At 56.6% G+C, this 17,593-nt stretch overlaps 1 protein-coding gene across 1 annotated transcript in view; it reads right to left on the bottom strand.

Annotated features, from left to right (window-relative positions):
• Nucleotides 1-521: 521 nt before the first annotated feature.
• Nucleotides 522-17,593, bottom strand: part of SPNS3 (SPNS lysolipid transporter 3, sphingosine-1-phosphate (putative)) — a gene marked incomplete at its 5' end in the record, with an annotated part of 48,972 nt that continues 31,900 nt past the window's right edge. Inside the window, 4 exons of the mRNA XM_079797868.1 lie at nt 522-1,094; nt 2,042-2,213; nt 2,351-2,449; nt 8,737-8,802. Coding sequence (XP_079653994.1) covers nt 1,021-1,094; nt 2,042-2,213; nt 2,351-2,449; nt 8,737-8,802 — 411 coding nt within the window. The 3' untranslated portion in view covers nt 522-1,020. The remainder of the gene's footprint in view (nt 1,095-2,041; nt 2,214-2,350; nt 2,450-8,736; nt 8,803-17,593) is intronic.

Below are 17,593 nucleotides of genomic sequence, written 5' to 3'. Positions count from 1 at the left end.
GTGAGCATAGGGCTGGGCCACTGCTCTGCCCACAGCTGCTGGGAGACAGGCACAGCCTGGCACAGTGAAGGGGGCGATCAGCAAGTAAACAAGTGATCGCCTGGCCGGGCACCAGGGGAGGGGGAGAGGAGCTCATGCTCACAGGCGGAACGAACATGCCGCCCGCCTGGAAGCTGCTGATCTCCTGCAGGGCCCACTGCGCCCAGCTGCTCTGAGCCCAGTGGGAGTCCCACAGAGCCAGCCCTCCCCGTGGGCTGTGCGAGGGTCAGGGTGTGGGGACGGGGTGGGGGCCGGTGTGCAGAGCAAGGCACAGCCAGGAGTACTCCTGCTCAGCCCTGTGAGCCCCTGGTCTGCGCAGGCGTGGGCACTCCTCCATGTCGCTCCCTGGAACTTGAAGCCGCACACCCACACCCGCACCCGCACCCTAGCAGAAACCTATCTCCAAGACTACGGATTCGGCCCCCACCTTTTGTTCAGAGGCTGAATTCACAGAGAGGGGTGTCCTGTGCCCTCCTGACCCTGCAGGGTGAGGACACTGAGTCACAGTGGGAAGTCCAGGGTGGAGAGGCCTAGAGACCCATCTGCGCGGCTCCCTCCGTTTCCCCACCTCTTCCTCTCCTGCTCCCACGCCCAGCAGAGGCACGGCGAGACTATAAATAACATAATGGCCCAAAGGCCTGCCATCCACGGGCTTTGTCCTGGCCATACTTTAATCAGGGCCTCCTGACAGACAGGCTGAGGACCCCAGGCTGGAGCAGCCCCGTGCTGGGGGCAGGCGCCGGCCCAGGCCTCCCACGGAGGGTGCTGATAGCTCAATTCCCAGCCCCGCCACAGGCCCCGCCAGCTCTCTATGGGAGCAAAGACATGGCAGGTGCAGCTCGGCCAGAGTCCCGGAGCCACAGCCAAGGGTGAGCAGAGGCACGGACACGGTGGAGACCAGCAGCAGGGTTGCAGACAGGGTGGGCGGGACTCCTCGCTGCAGGACGGGGGGGAGGAGGGGAGCACAGGAGGGGGGACGCCTCAGGAGTCCTCTGTGAAAGCTTCCGTGCCAGGAAGCAGGCGTTGGCACTCCGCATCCTTGCCGTCCGGGGTCCCTGTGTGAGGAAAAGCTCAGCCAACCCCAAAGGAGGCAAAAGGAGCATTGGGACCTGACCAGTCAGTCAGGAAATCCTCTAGCTTCCATTTTCAAAACAAACTCCAAATCCGACCCCTTCTTCAACGCCGCCACCGCCATGGTCCCAGCCCCGCCGCTCTCCCTTGAGGCTGCGGAGCCTCCTGTGGCCTCTGCATCAATGCCAAGCCCCTACAGTCTGTTCTCAACACCGCGGCCAGAGTGATGCTTTCGAGGGATAAATCAGTTGCCTGAAGGCTCATCTGCTGGAAACCCCACAGGGCCCCCGTCTCACTCCGAGTTAAAGCCCCAGTTCCTACAAGGGCCCCTCGAAACACCCCATGCTCTGACCCCATTACCGCCACCCTTATTTATGCCTTTCCCCTCGCTCCTGCTCCAGCTGCACTAGCCTCCGTGCCAGTCCTCAAACACAGCAGGTACATCCCACCTCAGGGCCTTTGCACTAGCGGTTCCCTCTCCACAGACAGCTGCCTGGCTCACGCCCTCCACTCCAAATCTTTGCTCCAGTGTCACCTGTCCGGTGAGGACCTCCCTCATCACCCTTTTGAAAATTTTAAACTGCCTCTACCTGTTCCTCTCGACCCACTTTTCCTGCTTAATGTCTCTCCGTAGCACTTATCACCTCAAACACACTCCATCTTCTGCTTTTTTGTTTGTTTGTTTCATGAATCTCTGCCTTCTAGAGCATCAGATCCATGAGAACTTGTACTTGGCATTCGCTCGCCAGCATCTGCAATCTTGCCTGGCACATAGCAAGGGCATAATAACTATTTTTGAATGAGTGAATAAATTAATGAATGGTGAATGAATGAACAAATAAACTGGCCAGGAGCTCAGGGGGTGGCTGGTGCTCCTTGTTCCTATGGGGTTCAGCCCTGGGCCTGGCATGGGTGTGAGGGGTGGAGGTACCTGAGCCAGGCTGCTGGGCCTGTGCCTGGTCTTTCTCCAGGTGCAGTGCAACCTGCAGGAAGCAGCCGCCCCCCAGGACGATGGCGAAAGCACAGCACAGGAAACTCTGCTGAAGGCTGAGGAAGCGCTGCAGGTAGGTGTCGGGGCGTCTGGCCCGCAGGACACTGGAGATCTGCAGAGAAGGGAGGCTGGGTCTGCAGGCCCACCAGGCCAGCTCGCAGGCCTTACCACATGCATTTCTGCCCCAGACCTTCCCCACCTCACACACACTCAGGCCCGCCTGCAGCCCAGCCACCCGCCTCGCCTTACCAGTCCAATGAGATAGGGGCTGCTGGCATCTCCTAGGACGTGGCCCACTGTGATCTGAAGCGCCTCCGCTGTCCCCCGGCATTTGGGCAGCACCACTGACTGTAAAACACAGGAGCACCCGGGTAGCTCTCCAAGCGAGGGCAGGGAGTGGATGCCCCCTCATGCTCACCTCCTGCTTCTCTCCTGCCAAGAACCGGAGGTGTGACAGGCTGGCCCAGGGAATACGATGAGAGGGAGTCAATGACCCCAGTGCATAAAGCCCCACCACCAAATGGCAGGCCCCACCGAGGTTCAGGAAGACTCCCTGGTCTCCCAGGATGGGGGTGCCAAGGCCCCTGATGAGGCCACCCCTTTGAAGGTTTGCTCTTAAACTCGCAGGGACAAGGCATGGCTATGACAACAGAGGTGGGCTGGGGCCTTCCGGCTCAAGGACCCGGGAAGCAGCAGTGCAGGCTGCCAGGGTGAAAGTGGGTACACCGCCAGGTGCAGGCGTGGTGGGCGCCTGGGCAGGACAGAGAAAGGTCAGCTGGGCCTTTCTCTCAAGAAGTTCAAGCCCACCCTAGCTGGTTTGGCTCAGTGGATAGAGCATCGGCCTGGGGACTGAAGGGTCCCAAGTTGGATTCCAGTCAAGGGCACATGCCCAGGTTGCAGGCTCGATCCCCAGTCGGGGGTGTGCAGGAGGCAGCCAATCAATGATTTTCTCTCATCATTGATGTTTCTATCTCTCGCTCACCCTCTCTCTTCCTCTCTGAAATCAATAAAAATATTTTTTAAAAAGAAGTTCAAGCCCCACTTGGCAGAGACCAACAGCAGCCTAGCTGGAGAGGCCCACACAACTCCATGGAAGAGGGTAGGGAGGTTCGGAATATGAATTCTGGAGTCAGAATGTCTGTGTGACTTTGGGCAAGTTGCTTTCTGTGCCTCAGTCTCCTCATCCCCAAACGGGGATAATAATAGTACCTCCAGGGAGGGTTATGCTCTTAGCGTTCTTCACCCGGTACCTGGAGGCTTCTATGGACATCAGATGGAAACAGCATCCTATGGCTGTGGGAGGCAGAATGCCTCCGGACATTGGAACATGCTGTGCCTTCTGCCTGGCCAGCCTCCCCTCTCTGGTCCAGCTGGAGCATCCCCATTTGTCCTTTGGGACTGACCTTTGGGTCACCTCCTCTGTGAAGCCTTTCAGAGCTCAGGGACCTGCCCTGAGTTCCCACGGCCCTTGTGTGCACCCCTAACTGAATGCACATCCCCCACCACTGGGACGGTTCCTCCTTTGTCCACCTCCTCTTACCCCTCCATTGTCTGGGCAGCAAAGCTCCGAATTTCTCTTGGGGTCCCTGGGGTACAGCGAGGCACCAGGCACAGAGGGGACGGCTAAATAAATCAAGTAGATCTGGAAACTGGTCCCAGGAAAAACCCTGCCTGGACCCACAGCTGTGGCAGGGGCCGGGGGGCGGGGGGGGGTGTTCAAGCAGAAGCCACACGGTCCCCACGGAGCAGCCACAGGGGAGCTTCCCACTGCAGAGGCTTCTCCCTGAGATCTAGGTGTCCTAGAGCCCATCAGAGAGTATAACAATGAGAATAATTACTAACATTTACTAAATGCTTCCTGTGTGCATGTTACTTATATATGTGTGTACATATATGTATTTATATGTGAATATATATTTATATGTGTATATATAAATATATGTGTGTGTATATTTATATGTGTATATATATTTAAATAGACACTGAGTGGCCAGATTATTATGATCTCTGAATGCATAATAATCTGGCCACTCAGTGTATATCCTATATAATAAAAGGCTAATATGCAAATTGTCCCCTCGACCAGGAGTTTGACCAGCAGGCAGGCCGGCCAACTGCCCATGTCCCCTCCCCCTGGCCAGGCTGGCTGGACCCCACCCATGCACAAATTCATGCACCGGGCCTCTAATATACACACACACACACACACACACACACACACACACACACACTGAGTGGCCAGGTTATTATGCATTCAGAGATCATAATAATCTGGCCACTCAGTGTATGTGTGTGTATATATGTATATATGTATGTACAGATATATACAAATGAATATACATACTAGTATGTATATTCAACCCAGCCATGAGGGGGTATGATTATTATCCACATTTTCTCGGTGAGGAAACCTCCCACAGGAAGGGTGAGTAACTTGCAGGGCCACCCAGCCAGGAAACAGCAAGCCTGAGCTTCGATCCCAGGCCTTCTCCCTCCAGTGCGGGCCTACTGACCACTCAGCTGCTAGGAGCAAGGAGTCTTTCCACAATATTTATGTGTTTGTTCTAGAACATTTGGAAAACAGAGAGAAGGATAAAAAGGACAAGTTCATCCCTAGCCCTGCAAACAGGTAACTGGTAGGGACTCGGGAGGGGCATTCCAGGCCAGGGACAGTATGAGCAAAGGGAGCAGGAAGCCAGGGACTGGGAGCCACAGGGGGTCTGGTGAGAGGGGCCTTGTGGGTGGGCAGGGCAGAGTAGTTGGAGTCACTCTTGTGGGTGACCCGCTAGTCCTGGGGTCACTGGTGCTGAGCCACTCTTTCCAGGTGCTGAGAAAGCGGGGCCTCCCGCCCATCACGGCAACCTGCCAACAGGCCAGAGGAGGAACTGACCACAGCGCTGCACCTTCCCCAAGCGCTTCCTTCTCACCCCATAATTATGTGATTACTCACTAGCAGTTCTGGGGAAAAGGGCAGGAATTCCTAGAGGCCAGGCCCTGAGTGTCCAAAAAAGGCCATTCGGGGGCCAGGGCTGCGTGGACCCTCAGAGTAAGATCCAGGCAGGCTGCTCCCATCCTCCCCTCCCAGGAACCCCAGGCAGTGGCTAGAGAGGGAAGTCCCCCCCACCCCCTGCCTGCTCTGGGCCCCCTTGTCTCCACGTGGCCAGAGGGCCATGGCTGGACCCGCCAGCTGCTGGAGAGCCCAGCTGGTCATTGTAGAAGCGAGAGGCTTTTGGTTCCCAAACACCCAGGCTCGCTCTATTCTGAGACAAATACACCTCTGTTTTTATTCCCCTCCTTAGAGGAGCAGTTCCCTTTATAGCCCGGGGTATAACCAGCGACAACCAAGGGCCCACAGAGATTCAGAGTGGCAACCACCAGGTGCAGACTCCCTGGCAGCCTGCCTCCTGCGCTCCCCACTCAGCCCTCACACTGGGACCCCCTGGGAGTGTGAGCAGACAGCTACCTGGAGGGCAGAAGGCAGAGCAGGGAGGTGCTGGGACTGGTCAGCAGCACAGGAGGGTTACCCTGCGGGGGGGGGCGGGGGTAGGAGGAATCTGCTGGGAGGTGGGGGACGAGTCCCGTGGCTGGATTCCAGCCTCCAGAGGACGAACCTGGGAGAGGGCGTGAGCTCCCCTCTGCCCTCCTCCCCAGGGCTGGGCTGGAGTGAGCTGACTCTGGGTCACCCCAAGGGGGGCCCAGACAGACAGGAGGGCTGAGAGGGAGCTGGAGCCCACCGGTAGGTTCGGGGAAGCTGGGAGCTCCGCCTGGGAAGACACAATGTCAGCCTTCTGAAGAGCAGTGCTCTTGGGGACCCAGCTGGGCTAGGGGGAGCTTGTCGGAGTGGGTCTGAGGTGGGTCTTGGCTGTGACGGAGCCAGATCCTTTTCATCAACAGGAATGAGCCAGGACGGGGTCTTCCAAGGCTCAGGGCGGGAGCGCCTTGTCAGAGAGGCGTGAACAAGGGGGTGGACAGCACTAGTAGGTTTTGCAGAGGGTTCACGGACTGAGGAGCTCGTGCCAGACCAGTGGGCTCCAGGTGTGCTGCGAGGAACATCTACGTCAGGATCCCATGGAACGTCCATTAGAAATGCAGGTCCCTGGCCCCCGTGCAGACCCACTGCGTCGGAGCTGAATTTGCAACAAGCTCCCCAAACATGAATCATGAACTTCGAGAACCACTGGCCGGGAAAATCCGGCCTCTCTTATTTGTGGATATGCGGACCAGAGAGCAGTGCTCCTGGGGCAGGACGGACATGGAGGCCGCCTCCATGGAGCCCTCAGGAATGGGCAGGATGCGGTAGCAGGGATCAGCTCACCTGTCCCTATAGCCTGGGGCCTCCTCACTCCCTGGGTCTCGCCCAATGAGACCACCTGTGCCTCAGGAGCAAGAGCCTGCGCACAGATGGGACCCTTCGGCCATACCCATGTCCCCACACGCTCCCTGCCCCTGCCCTGATCCAGGCTCTTCCCGCAGCCCTCACCTACCCCTCCTTCTCCCCTCCCTGCTCCCACCCCATTTCTAGAAAAGCAACTCCAGCTTCCCAGGATCTTCTGCCAACTCAGCTGCCATCCTGTCTCTCCCCGGGCACAGCTTCCTGCAGGCTTGGTCTGCACTCCAGGTCTCCTTCACCTCCCACTCCGTCCTCGTCCTGCTCCCAGCTGGCATCTCCTCCTCCTCTCCACACACCAGGTCCCCACAGCTGCCCCTCACCTGGGCTTGGCCAAGGCCACTTCCTCTCTGCCAGGGACCTGAGCTCCCAAGACTGCAAGCACTGGCCCAGCTCCCACCGACGGAGTGCCCAAAGGCAGTCCTCGCTAAGGGGCTTCGGGAAGGTGGGGAGGCAGAAGAAGGGGGCACGAAGCCTTCCCGGGGTGGTGGGCCTTGCTAAGCTTGGGGGCTGGAGGCCTCCGGGCCAGGGAAGGACCCCAGGGAGCCCCCAGGTGTCTGGGCCATGGCCAGCCGGCCCCCTGGGTAGCTCCCCAGCAGAGCCAGGCGGGTCCAACTATGACTAAGCAGGCCCTAGCCCTCCCCTTTCCCCAACCCCTACCCCCAGCACACACAGCCCTACGAAGGGGGCTTCCTGGCCAGGTTAATCATTCTTGTGAACACAGACACTGGGGACCACGGGCGCAGTCTTCACATATCTCTGGTGCTGTCGTGTGGAAAAGGGAGCCGCGCTGCGGGGGGCAGGCGAGGGCGCTGCGGGGGGCAGGTTGCAGCTCCCTCTGAACCGCCTGGGAGAACAGCTATGTGGGGTCAGGGGTAGCTCCCTGTGCCTGAAAGTGGGCAATTCCACAAAGAACACGTCTGCCAGCACGTTCCTGCTTTCCCATTCACCTGCAGGGCTTTCCTGCAGGCTCCCTGGCGTACCCCGCCAGGCCTGCATGATTACCCCTTTTTACAGACAAGGAAACTGAGGCCCAAGGCCATTCAGCAGGTCTGTAGCTGAGTTTGGGCGGGAGCCCAGGTACCCTGTCTGGAGAGAGGAGACGAGAAGACCTGCCCGCCTTGCAGCTGATACACCCACCGGAGTCAAAGACCCCGCAGGCCCGTCTACACCGCTGAGCCTGGGCCACGGGGAGGAGCAGGAGTGAGCACCCCATCGGCAGCAGTAGTCAAGCAGGCCTTGGCGGCTGATTAAATGGCTGCACTTCCCCCAGGGCCCTTTCGAACGCAGATTCTAGGAGCCAGGCTATCTCTGGGAGATGGAAGATGAGAAAGTGGGAAGCTCTGAACTGCTCTCAGAACCCCAGCCAGCCAGTGGGCAAAGCTTCACACATACCATCTCATTTCACCCTCACAATAACCCGTAGGGCAAGTTCATCCCCACTTGCCACGCAGGGAAACCGAGGCTCAGGAGCACAAAGTGACTTGCCTAGGTCATACAGCCTATAAGTGACAGCAGCAGAGCTGAAACCCAGGTCTGTTTCCTGAATCCGAGCCCGTGCCCCAGCCACCCCATCCTCAGGACAGCTCTCAGCCAAGCTGCTCCGATCCCCTGTGCCCAGGGATGAGGGCTCTTGGTTATCCACAAGGGCACAGCCCTGCGGTGCTCAAAGCCCTTCCCTGCATGTCTCCGAGATGGAAGAAGGGAGACTGGGAAGAAGGGAGACCCTGCACCTAGCAGAGGGATGTGGTCAGGACAGCATCCGGCCTCGTTACAGCCCCTGGCATGGGAGCTGTGGTGGCCCAGACCTGCCTGGGCTCAGTGGCCAGAGCCCTAAAGTCCAACACCCCCATCTACAAGCCCAGAGGGGAGGCCAAGGAGCCTGTTGGTTGAAAAGCAGTGCAGTTGAGAAAGAGGCTGGGAGGAAGGGAGCCCTGGAGTCAAAAAGTCTGGGCTCCAGTTCTGGCCCAGTGCCTTGGCATGCTGTGTGTCCTTCATCCGGGCCCTGCCCTCTCTGAGCCTCCATTTGCTCATCTGCAAAATGGGGTGATAGAGGAGACACTTAGGAGTGTCAGGGAAGCCCATGATTCAAGGAAACTATTCAGTGGCCTCGGTCCCCTACCCCAGGGTCTCCCTCCCAACATCCAGGCCACCTAACAGCAGAGGTCCAGCCTGAGCTAGGCAGATGCCAGCTCCCCCTGCTCAAAAGGCCCCAAGCCCAGCCCCCCACTCTGACCCCCACACCTACCAGCAGGATATCAGCAACCACTGCCCAGTTGCAGGACAGAAGCAGCTCCCCAAGGGCCAGGAACACCTGTGGACAAAGGGCAGGCAGGTGAGGCCCCTGGACCTCAGTCACCTACCCCTCCGAGCAATGGCTCTTCCCGCTGTGGAGAGGGAGACTGAGGCTGCACAGAGGAAGGTCCATCAAGACTTATTGGGATGAGCTCAATCCCCAGTGTGGGGCGTGCAGGAGGCAGCCAATCGGTGATTCTCTCTCATCATTGATGTGTCTCTCTTTCTCTCTCCCTCTCCCTTCCTTCCTGAAATGAATACAAATATATTTTTTTAAAAAAAAAAAAGACTTATTGGGATGGCTGAGTCTGGAACTATTTCCTTTTCCGGTCGCCTCAAGGTGGGCAGGCTGGCAGGCATGGGGCAGGCTGGCAGGCATGACCCAGAGGGGAGGCCAGGCCCCAGCCTGGGAACAGCACTCTCCCTCATGGGCAAGCCCCCCGGGTCCAGCACTTGAGGTCACCCCTAGGGCCCCAGCAGGAGGCAGCCAGGACTTCCAGGCCACCTTTAGAGGCAGGACAACAGGCTGGGAGAGGGGGAAGCCCTTGCCTCCTCTCTGCTCCCCTAAGGCCTGTGTACACTGATGGGTGGCTATTGTGTGTCCCCACCCCCACCCCAGTGTCTGCTGGCAACAGGAGGCCACCTCGGCCTGTCTCTCCCAGCTCCCTAACCCCCTCCTCGTGCCAGAGGATTAGGACAATCCTCATTCCACTCACTCAAGAAGAGCTTAATGAGGCAGCGAGAAGGAGAAAAGAAGTCTTATTTCTCAGAGCTTCCAAGAGCTTATTGCTGGGGTGGAATCCGCCATTCCCGGAGTCACGGGGCCGTGCCCAGGGCAGCCCAGGCTCTGGCTTCCAAAGGCCTGTGAGCACCCAGGGCAGAGGAACCAAGGGCTCACGCCTGCACACACACCTACTGTGTGCCAGGCCTGGTCAGTCTGGGCACCCATCTCACCTCGCAGCCGCCTCAGAAGGTAGATATCAGTACACCTATTTCACAGGTGAGGAGGCTCAAGCCCAAGGTTACACAGCAAAATCCTTTCTGGCAAGGCCCTCACCCCTGTGGCTGGCCCTGTGCAAGGTGAGGGACAGGAAGCTGGGGGGCGGGGAGGGAGGCTCCACAGAGGCCTCAGCAGCCACAGTGCCCAGCGAAGCTGGCAGGAGAGAAGCAGAGGAAAGCCCAGGACGGGCAGGGCCCCGGGTGGAGGTGGCGCTGAGCAAAGCCCTGGAGGGTGGGCAGGATCGGGGTGGCCACGGCCAGGAGGCAGAGGACCCGCTGGAGCAGAGGCAGGGAGGCCGGCATCACGCGCCGGGCTGGGCGGGCAGGAGTATGGCCCAGTGTGGGGAGAGGCAGAACCCACCGAGGAGCGGGAGCAGCTGTGTGTGTTCTCTCGTCTAACCAGGCCCTGGTCCTCTGCACCCAAACTCGGGAACCCTGAGGGCAGGGCGGGTCTCCCTCCGGGCCTAGGCGGAGGGCTGGGCACCCACAGGGTGGGGGGCAGACCTGCTGGCAGGCAAGTCTCAGGCGAGGCCCAGGCAGGCCGCAGACCTGCATTCCAGCCTGACAGGATTTGTCCCCCAGCCTCCTGAGGCCACATGAAAGCCTGGGCTGGGCCCACAGTCACCTCCCCTCACATTCCAGCCGCTCCACCTGGACCGCCACCCCCAGCTTGTGGCGGGCACCCGCCCTGGCACCACGCACTCTGCCTCTCCCTGCCCCCTCACAGCCACAGGACATGCTGAAATACACCTTTTCCTTCCTCCAGCTGGGGCAGGGTGGGGCCCGAGCCCAGAATAGAGCAGATCAGAGGGAGGCTGCAGCCACAATGGGCCATTCAGGCTGAACGCGGCCGCCGAGGATGCCAGGTTTCCTGACACACCTGGAAACCGGCCCCAAGCCACCAAATCCTCTCTCCACACCGCGGCTGGAGGGGCCAAAGGCCTGGCGGAGAAGCCGCCGCCCAATCCCACAATTACAGTCTCCTGAGACAGCTGCTCCAGGAAGGCCCTCCAACAAAGGGGTGTGTCCTCCCCGTGGATGGGCCGGCCCCACCCTGCCAGGCTGGGCTACCCTGGGAAGGGCACCCTCTGGGCCTTGATTTCCCCAACCAGGCAGCAATCGGGTGGCCCAGACGCTCTGCCAGGCGCCTCCAGCCTGTGCTTCTAAAGCTGGGACCCTCGCCGGGCACTGCACGCGTTCCCACAGGCTGCGTGCAACTTGGGTCTGAGAGCTCAGTGGCTCCCGTCTCCAGGTCAGACTCTGGTTCCTCAATTAAAACTGAGAAAGGGCTGTGGCTTGAAATACAGTCGCCCTGAACAATGTAGCCGACTGTCTGAGGCTACCCCTACGTGGTTGCCTCAGCCCTACAGGCCGGCACCTCCTGGACACCCTCTCCCGGGTGGCCACAGGCTCCTCTCAGTGACCAGGTCCCCAAACGTGTTGTCTCCTGCTGTGCCCCCAATGTTGCTGTCCTCACTGGATGAGCCAGCCAGGACATAGGCCCCAGACAGATGGCCGCCAGCGAGCCCCAAAGCTGCTCTCTGGGAAAGCCTGTTGTACCCCATCACTCAGGCCACACACGGGGAGTGGGAGGGGGGGCTCCCCCATACACTGCTCACCCTCACAGCTCTCCAGTCACTGAGTCCTGTCCATTCTGCATCCTAAACGTCCCTCCAATCGCCCGTCCCTCCTGCCTACTGTTGCTGGCCCGGTCCAGGCCTCCCTCTCCCTCCTCCTTACCAGTTTCCCAGGCCCCACACCCCCGCCCCAGCGCTGGAGGGGACTTCCAAAAGGGAAATCGGATTCTGCCCTTGTCCCCTCATCGCCTGAGCTTGCTCCCCTGCACCCTGACTGAGTCCCCCTGGGTGACAGGGCCTGGGAACGCTGCCTGGAGCCTGAGAACCGTGTTGCCCCTCAGCCTCTGGCCTTTCCCATTTCAGACTCCAGAGGATTCCCCTTGATTACTCGCCCTGGCCTTAATCACCCCAACCACAGAGGCGGGCACACACACACACACACACACTCACACTGTGATGCAGGCACACAAGCACGCACAGACACGTGCGTATGCAAGACCTCACACACGTGTACGCAAGCTTCAGCACACGTGCACAATCTCACATATGCACACATATACATGGACACTCATAACCTGGAACACACGCAAAACTCATGCATCACAAGTACACACATGTGCAGGTAACATGAATGACATTAAAACTCTGGTGGCTAAAGCACCAACCAAGTAGACGGTGGCTGTAAACACTGGTACATGCTCACTTGGTGAAAAACAGCCTAGCATGTGTGTGTGCATGCTTGTGGTCTCATAACATGGACAGCACACACAATCACATGTGCATACACACATATGCATGTACACAAACATGCTCGTGCCCTCGCACTCATGCACATGGACATGCATACACGCACACCTTCACACACACACACACACACACACACACACACACACACACCTCTCCCGGGCACACCTGCACGCACAGGGAGGCAGGGGAGGGAGCCGGAGGAGAGAGGAAGCCCCTGCCCAGAGAAGGCTCAGTCCCTACGGGGTGGTGGGCAGTGTCTTCCACCTTGGCCCACCTAAGTCTTCCAATTGGGCAGTATCTGACCTCTGACCTGCAAAGAACGGATTCTAGGCCCCGCCAGGAAGGGAGACGGCAGACATCCTCCATGGGCCCGTGGAGACGGGGACAGAGCTAAGACCCGATCCTCTCCTTTCATGGATCAGCTCCTCTCCCCGTGTGGCTGGCCCAGTCAGGACACAGGCCCCAGGCACAGACTGGCTGCCAGCAAGCTGCCGTGCCGGCTGGCACACTTCGCCCCTGGGCCTGCCAATCTGTAATTGCAGGGACTGGCTTCAGGGCACAAGGGCACCACCTGTTTCCCAGGGGCCAGCAGCAGCCCGAAGCCTGATAGGCAGGCAGGGGCGTGAGACTGTGGGCTCTTCAGGTGGGCTCTGCCGACCATCCAAGAAGAGACACCTGCTAGATCTTGGCAGGAAGTGGGGCCATCGGAGGAAGGGCCAGTGGGTCTCTACAGTCCCTCTGAGGAAGCCCCTGGCAGGTCTGGTTGCTCCAGCCCAAGATGCAAGAGAAAAAGGGCTTATTCACGAAGCCCCTCAAGGGCTAAGTTGTAGGAGACACACACACCCCCACCCCCGCCGAGCGTGGGCACCTGCATGGCCCAGCTATCTGCCCCCCCACCCACCACGGGCCAGAGAGAAAAACCCTTAGCTGACCCTGACAATGGCTGTGGTGGGCACTCGTCCCGGCACATCCCCGCCAACCACTTCACAAGTCTCCCCCGTGGGCATCCCTGGTCCTTGCTCAGGAGTCCTCAAAGCTCAGGACAGAATTCCCTTCTGGATGGAAAGGCCTCGGGCACTGCCAAGCTGGCTCTGTCCTGGGTGGTGGTGGACACATCCCTCCTTGGGCAAGTAGGGAACTCAGAGCCATGATCTAGTAGTTTGGGCTAGAAGGGGCCTCAAAGGTCATCTGGGGCAGCTCCTGTGTGAAGATGGAAGGCTGAAATTGCACTTCACACTCTGGGCTCCTGTGTGAAGATGGAAGGCTGAAATTGCAACACGGACTTCCCTTCCCCCGAAAGGAAAAAATAGTAACTCAGAAAAATGTTGTTTTTCACCAAAGAACAAAACTTCATGAGACAAACATTAAGTATTGGCAGACAAGGGGAAAAACAAACACAATTCTGAACTAGAGTAGAGCGTAGAGTTCTCCAAAATCCCCTTATGGGAGGGAAATAACGGAAGGATCCTAAGTCCCTGCTCTTGGCTGAGAACCAGGGGCAAAGGCTGCTGGGGAAGGGGGGGTGGGAATGAGTAAAAGTGGAGAAAGTGAACAATGGCTCCAGTTACTGACTCCCTCAAGGCCAGAGCACAGCCCCCATCCCAGAAGGGGCCGCACCCAGTAATTAGGTAGAATATGGTAGAGCATTTCCTAAATCCCAGAGGAGAGAGCAGGGAGCCCAGGTGTTGGAACAAAGACTCCTCAGGCCTCACCTGAGCCCTGCAATTCCCTCAGGCGACAGAAAACCTAATGCTCAACGCCAACTGCGCCAACTGCGCTCCTTTGGAGAAGAGAATGTCACAGAGAAGGCTGGAAGGGAGTCAAGACCAAAGTCGCCCACAGGCCGTCAAAGCAAATTCAGTATCTGAGCAGAGTTGCCCAGACCCAAGCTAGGGGAGAGCACTCAGCAGACAGAGAGAGCGTAGAAGAAAGAAAAGGAAAGGAAGAGAGATGAAAAGGAGGGAGCGGAGGGAGGGGAAGGGGGAAAGGAAAGGAAGGGAGGAAGGGAAGGGAAGGGAAGGGAAGGGAAGGGAAGGGAAGGGAAGGGAAGGGAAGGGAAGGGAAGGGAAGGGAAGGGAAGGGAAGGGAAGAAGGAAGGGAAGAGAAGGGAAGGGAAGGGAAGGGAAGGGAAGAAGGAAGGGAAGAGAAGGGAAGGGAAGGGAAGGGAAGAAGGAAGGGAAGAGAAGGGAAGGGAAGGGAAGGGAAGGGAAGGGAAGGGAAGGGAAGAAGGAAGGGAAGAGAAGGGAAGGGAAGGGAAGGGAAGGGAAGAAGGAAGGGAAGAGAAGGGAAGGGAAGGGAAGGGAAGGGAAGGGAAGGGAAGGGAAGGGAAGAAGGAAGGGAAGGGAAGGGAAGGGAAGAAGGAAGGGAAGAGAAGGGAAGGGAAGGGAAGGGAAGGGAAGGGAAGGGAAGGGAAGGGAAGAAGGAAGGGAAGAGAAGGGAAGGGAAGGGAAGGGAAGGGAAGGGAAGGGAAGGGAAGGGAAGGGAAGGGAAGGGAAGAGAAGGGAAGGGAAGGGAAGAAGGAAGAGAAGGGAAGGGAAGGGAAGGGAAGGGAAGGGAAGAAGGAAGGGAAGAGAAGGGAAGGGAAGGGAAGGGAAGGGAAGGGAAGGGAAGGGAAGGGAAGGGAAGAAGGAAGGGAAGAGAAGGGAAGGGAAGGGAAGGGAAGAAGGAAGGGAAGAGAAGGGAAGGGAAGGGAAGGGAAGGGAAGGGAAGGGAAGAAGGAAGGGAAGAGAAGGGAAGGGAAGGGAAGGGAAGGGAAGAAGGAAGGGAAGAGAAGGGAAGGGAAGGGAAGGGAAGGGAAGGGAAGGGAAGGGAAGGGAAGGGAAGAAGGAAGGGAAGAGAAGGGAAGGGAAGGGAAGGGAAGGGAAGGGAAGGGAAGGGAAGAAGGAAGGGAAGAAGGAAGGGAAGGGAAGAAGGAAGGGAAGGGAAGGGAAGGGAAGGGAAGGGAAGGGAAGGGAAGGGAAGGGAAGGGAAGGGAAGGGAAGGGAAGGGAAGGGAAGGGAAGAGAAGGGAAGGGAAGGGAAGGGAAGGGAAGGGAAGGGAAGGGAAGGGAAGGGAAGGGAAGGGAAGGGAAGGGAAGAAGGAAGAGAAGGGAAGGGAAGGGAAGGGAAGGGAAGGGAAGGGAAGGGAAGGGAAGGGAAGGGAAGGGAAGGGAAGGGAAGGGAAGAAGGAAGGGAAGGGAAGGGAAGAAGGAAGAGAAGGGAAGGGAGAGAGAAAGGGGGAGGGGGGAAAGAATCCAACCTAAAAGATAGATAATATGAGAAGGAGCAGAAGAAAATTCTTTATAATTGCTTCAGACTAGATTGAATGTTTATTCAATCAAGAAAGAGCTCAGGGATTAAACGAACCCCCACAGGATGAGATATAAAAGAATGTCACAGACCTAAGGAAATAAATGGGGGGGGGGGGCACAAAACAGAAAACAACATTATTACAGAACAAACACATTATAAACAGCTAGAAACAATATGCATTAACAAAAGACTTGCTGATATAAAGAAAAGGCTTGATGTAATCTCACTGACGAGTGATTTTTTTGAAACACCAAGAGAAGGAGACATGAGAGAGAAGTGAATGATATGGAAGACACATGGAGGTGCTCAGAGCTGCGACTGGAGCAAGCAAGCACCCAAGGCACCAGATTTAAGGAGCTGCTTCCTCTCAGGTGGCACAAGGGCAGGGTCAATACCCGAGAGGGAGCGCCTCCTGAAATTATGTGTCCTCAATGCCTTGCTTGCCTCACCCTAGGCCCAGCCCTGGAGATGACACAACACACGTAAAAAAACAAACAAACATAAGAACTATTCAAAGAGTTGAAATGGGGAAGGAGGATACTCCACACTGATTCAGATAAGACGAACATTATTAGGCCCAGCTGGGCATGGCTCAGTGGTTGAGCGGCAACCTATGAGCCAGAAGGTCACAGTGCGACTCCCAGTCATGGCACATGCCCGGGTTTCTGGCTCAATCCCCAATGGTGGGGGGAGGGGACGGGGAGGGGTGCAGGAGGCAGCCGATCAATGATTCTCTCTCATCGTTGATGTTTCTCTCTCTCTCTCTCTCTGAAATCAATAAAAACATATTTTTTAAAAAGGAGAACATTAGCCCTAACTGGTTTGGCTCAGTGGATAGAGCCTCGGTGGATAGATTCCCGAGATGCCTCCTATTTTCTCTCCCTTGCCTTTACTGCAGCCTGTAAGAGACCGTGAACCAGAGGGCCCACGGCCTGCGGACTCAAGGGTCCCAGGTTCGATTCCGGTCAAGGGCATGTACCTTGGTTGCGGGCACATCCCCAGTAGGGGGTGTGCAAGAGGCAGCTGAACACCTTTATACACTCTTCTCTGAACCTGAGAAGCTATATACACTTGTCTCTCAACTGTTTTACAGTTGAATGCTACTTTTCAGTGAATTCTAGTGGTTTCAAAGACTGGTTTCATGTGCACTTGCTCTATTTCAAGGATTTCTGCAGTGTACAACATCCTTTCTAGACTAGAGACTTACATTTTGATGTCTTTTCCACTTGTTCTCTCACAATTCCAGTAGGGAGTGTTTCTAACTCATTGATGTTTCTAACTCTCTATCCCTCTCCTTTCCTCTCTGTAAAAAATCAATAAAATATATTTTTTTTTAAAAAAAAGGAGAACATTGCCAAAACCGGTTTGGCTCAGTGGATAGAGCTTCGGCATTCGGACTCAAGGGTCCCAGGTTCGATTCCGGTCAAGGGCATGTACCTTGGTTGCGGGCACATCCCCAGTAGGGGGTGTGCAAGAGGCAGCTGATCGATGTTTCTCTCTCATCGATGTTTCTAACTCTCTATCCCTCTCTTCCTCTCTGTAAAAAAATCAATAAAATATATTTTTTTTTAAAAAAAGGAGAACATTAATGTTATTGGGAAGAGATTTTGTTATGCTATAGGACAGTGGTTGGCAAACCACATGCGGCTCTTTGGCCCCTTGAGTATGGCTCTTCCACAAAATACCACGGCCTGGGCAAGTCTATTTTGAAGAAGTGGCATTAGAAGAACTTTAAGTTTAAAAAATTAGGCTCTCAAAAGAAATTTCAATCGTTGTACTGTTGATATAATGAGTTTGCCAACCACTGTATAGGATATTTACCATTGAGACATCGCCTAGCCATGGTAAGCTTCTTCCGACATGATTCCCGAGCTGCCTCCTGTTCTCTCTCCCTTGCCTTTACTGCAGCCTGTAAGAGACCGTGAACCAGAGGGCCCAGCTAGGCTGTGCCTGGATTCCTGACCCACAGAAACAGAGAGGTAATAAATCCGTGTTGTCGTCCATGGCTAAGTTTTGGGGTGATTTGTTCCACAGCAAGAGATAACTAATATCCTAGCTAAGCTATTGAATTTCAGGAATGAATAATAAAGTCTTCAGATATCCAGATGGAAAAAGTGACTCAACATTAAGGATTTTTTTAAAAATCAGGCTAACTTCATTCTCCATAGCAACATTTGATGCCAAAAGACAGCGGAGC

The sequence above is a fragment of the Cnephaeus nilssonii genome, assembly GCF_951640355.1.
Source record: "Cnephaeus nilssonii genome assembly, chromosome: 19".
In the NCBI taxonomy this organism is placed as follows: Eukaryota; Metazoa; Chordata; class Mammalia; order Chiroptera; family Vespertilionidae; genus Cnephaeus; species Cnephaeus nilssonii.
This window is presented reverse-complemented; position numbering and strand designations above follow the sequence as displayed.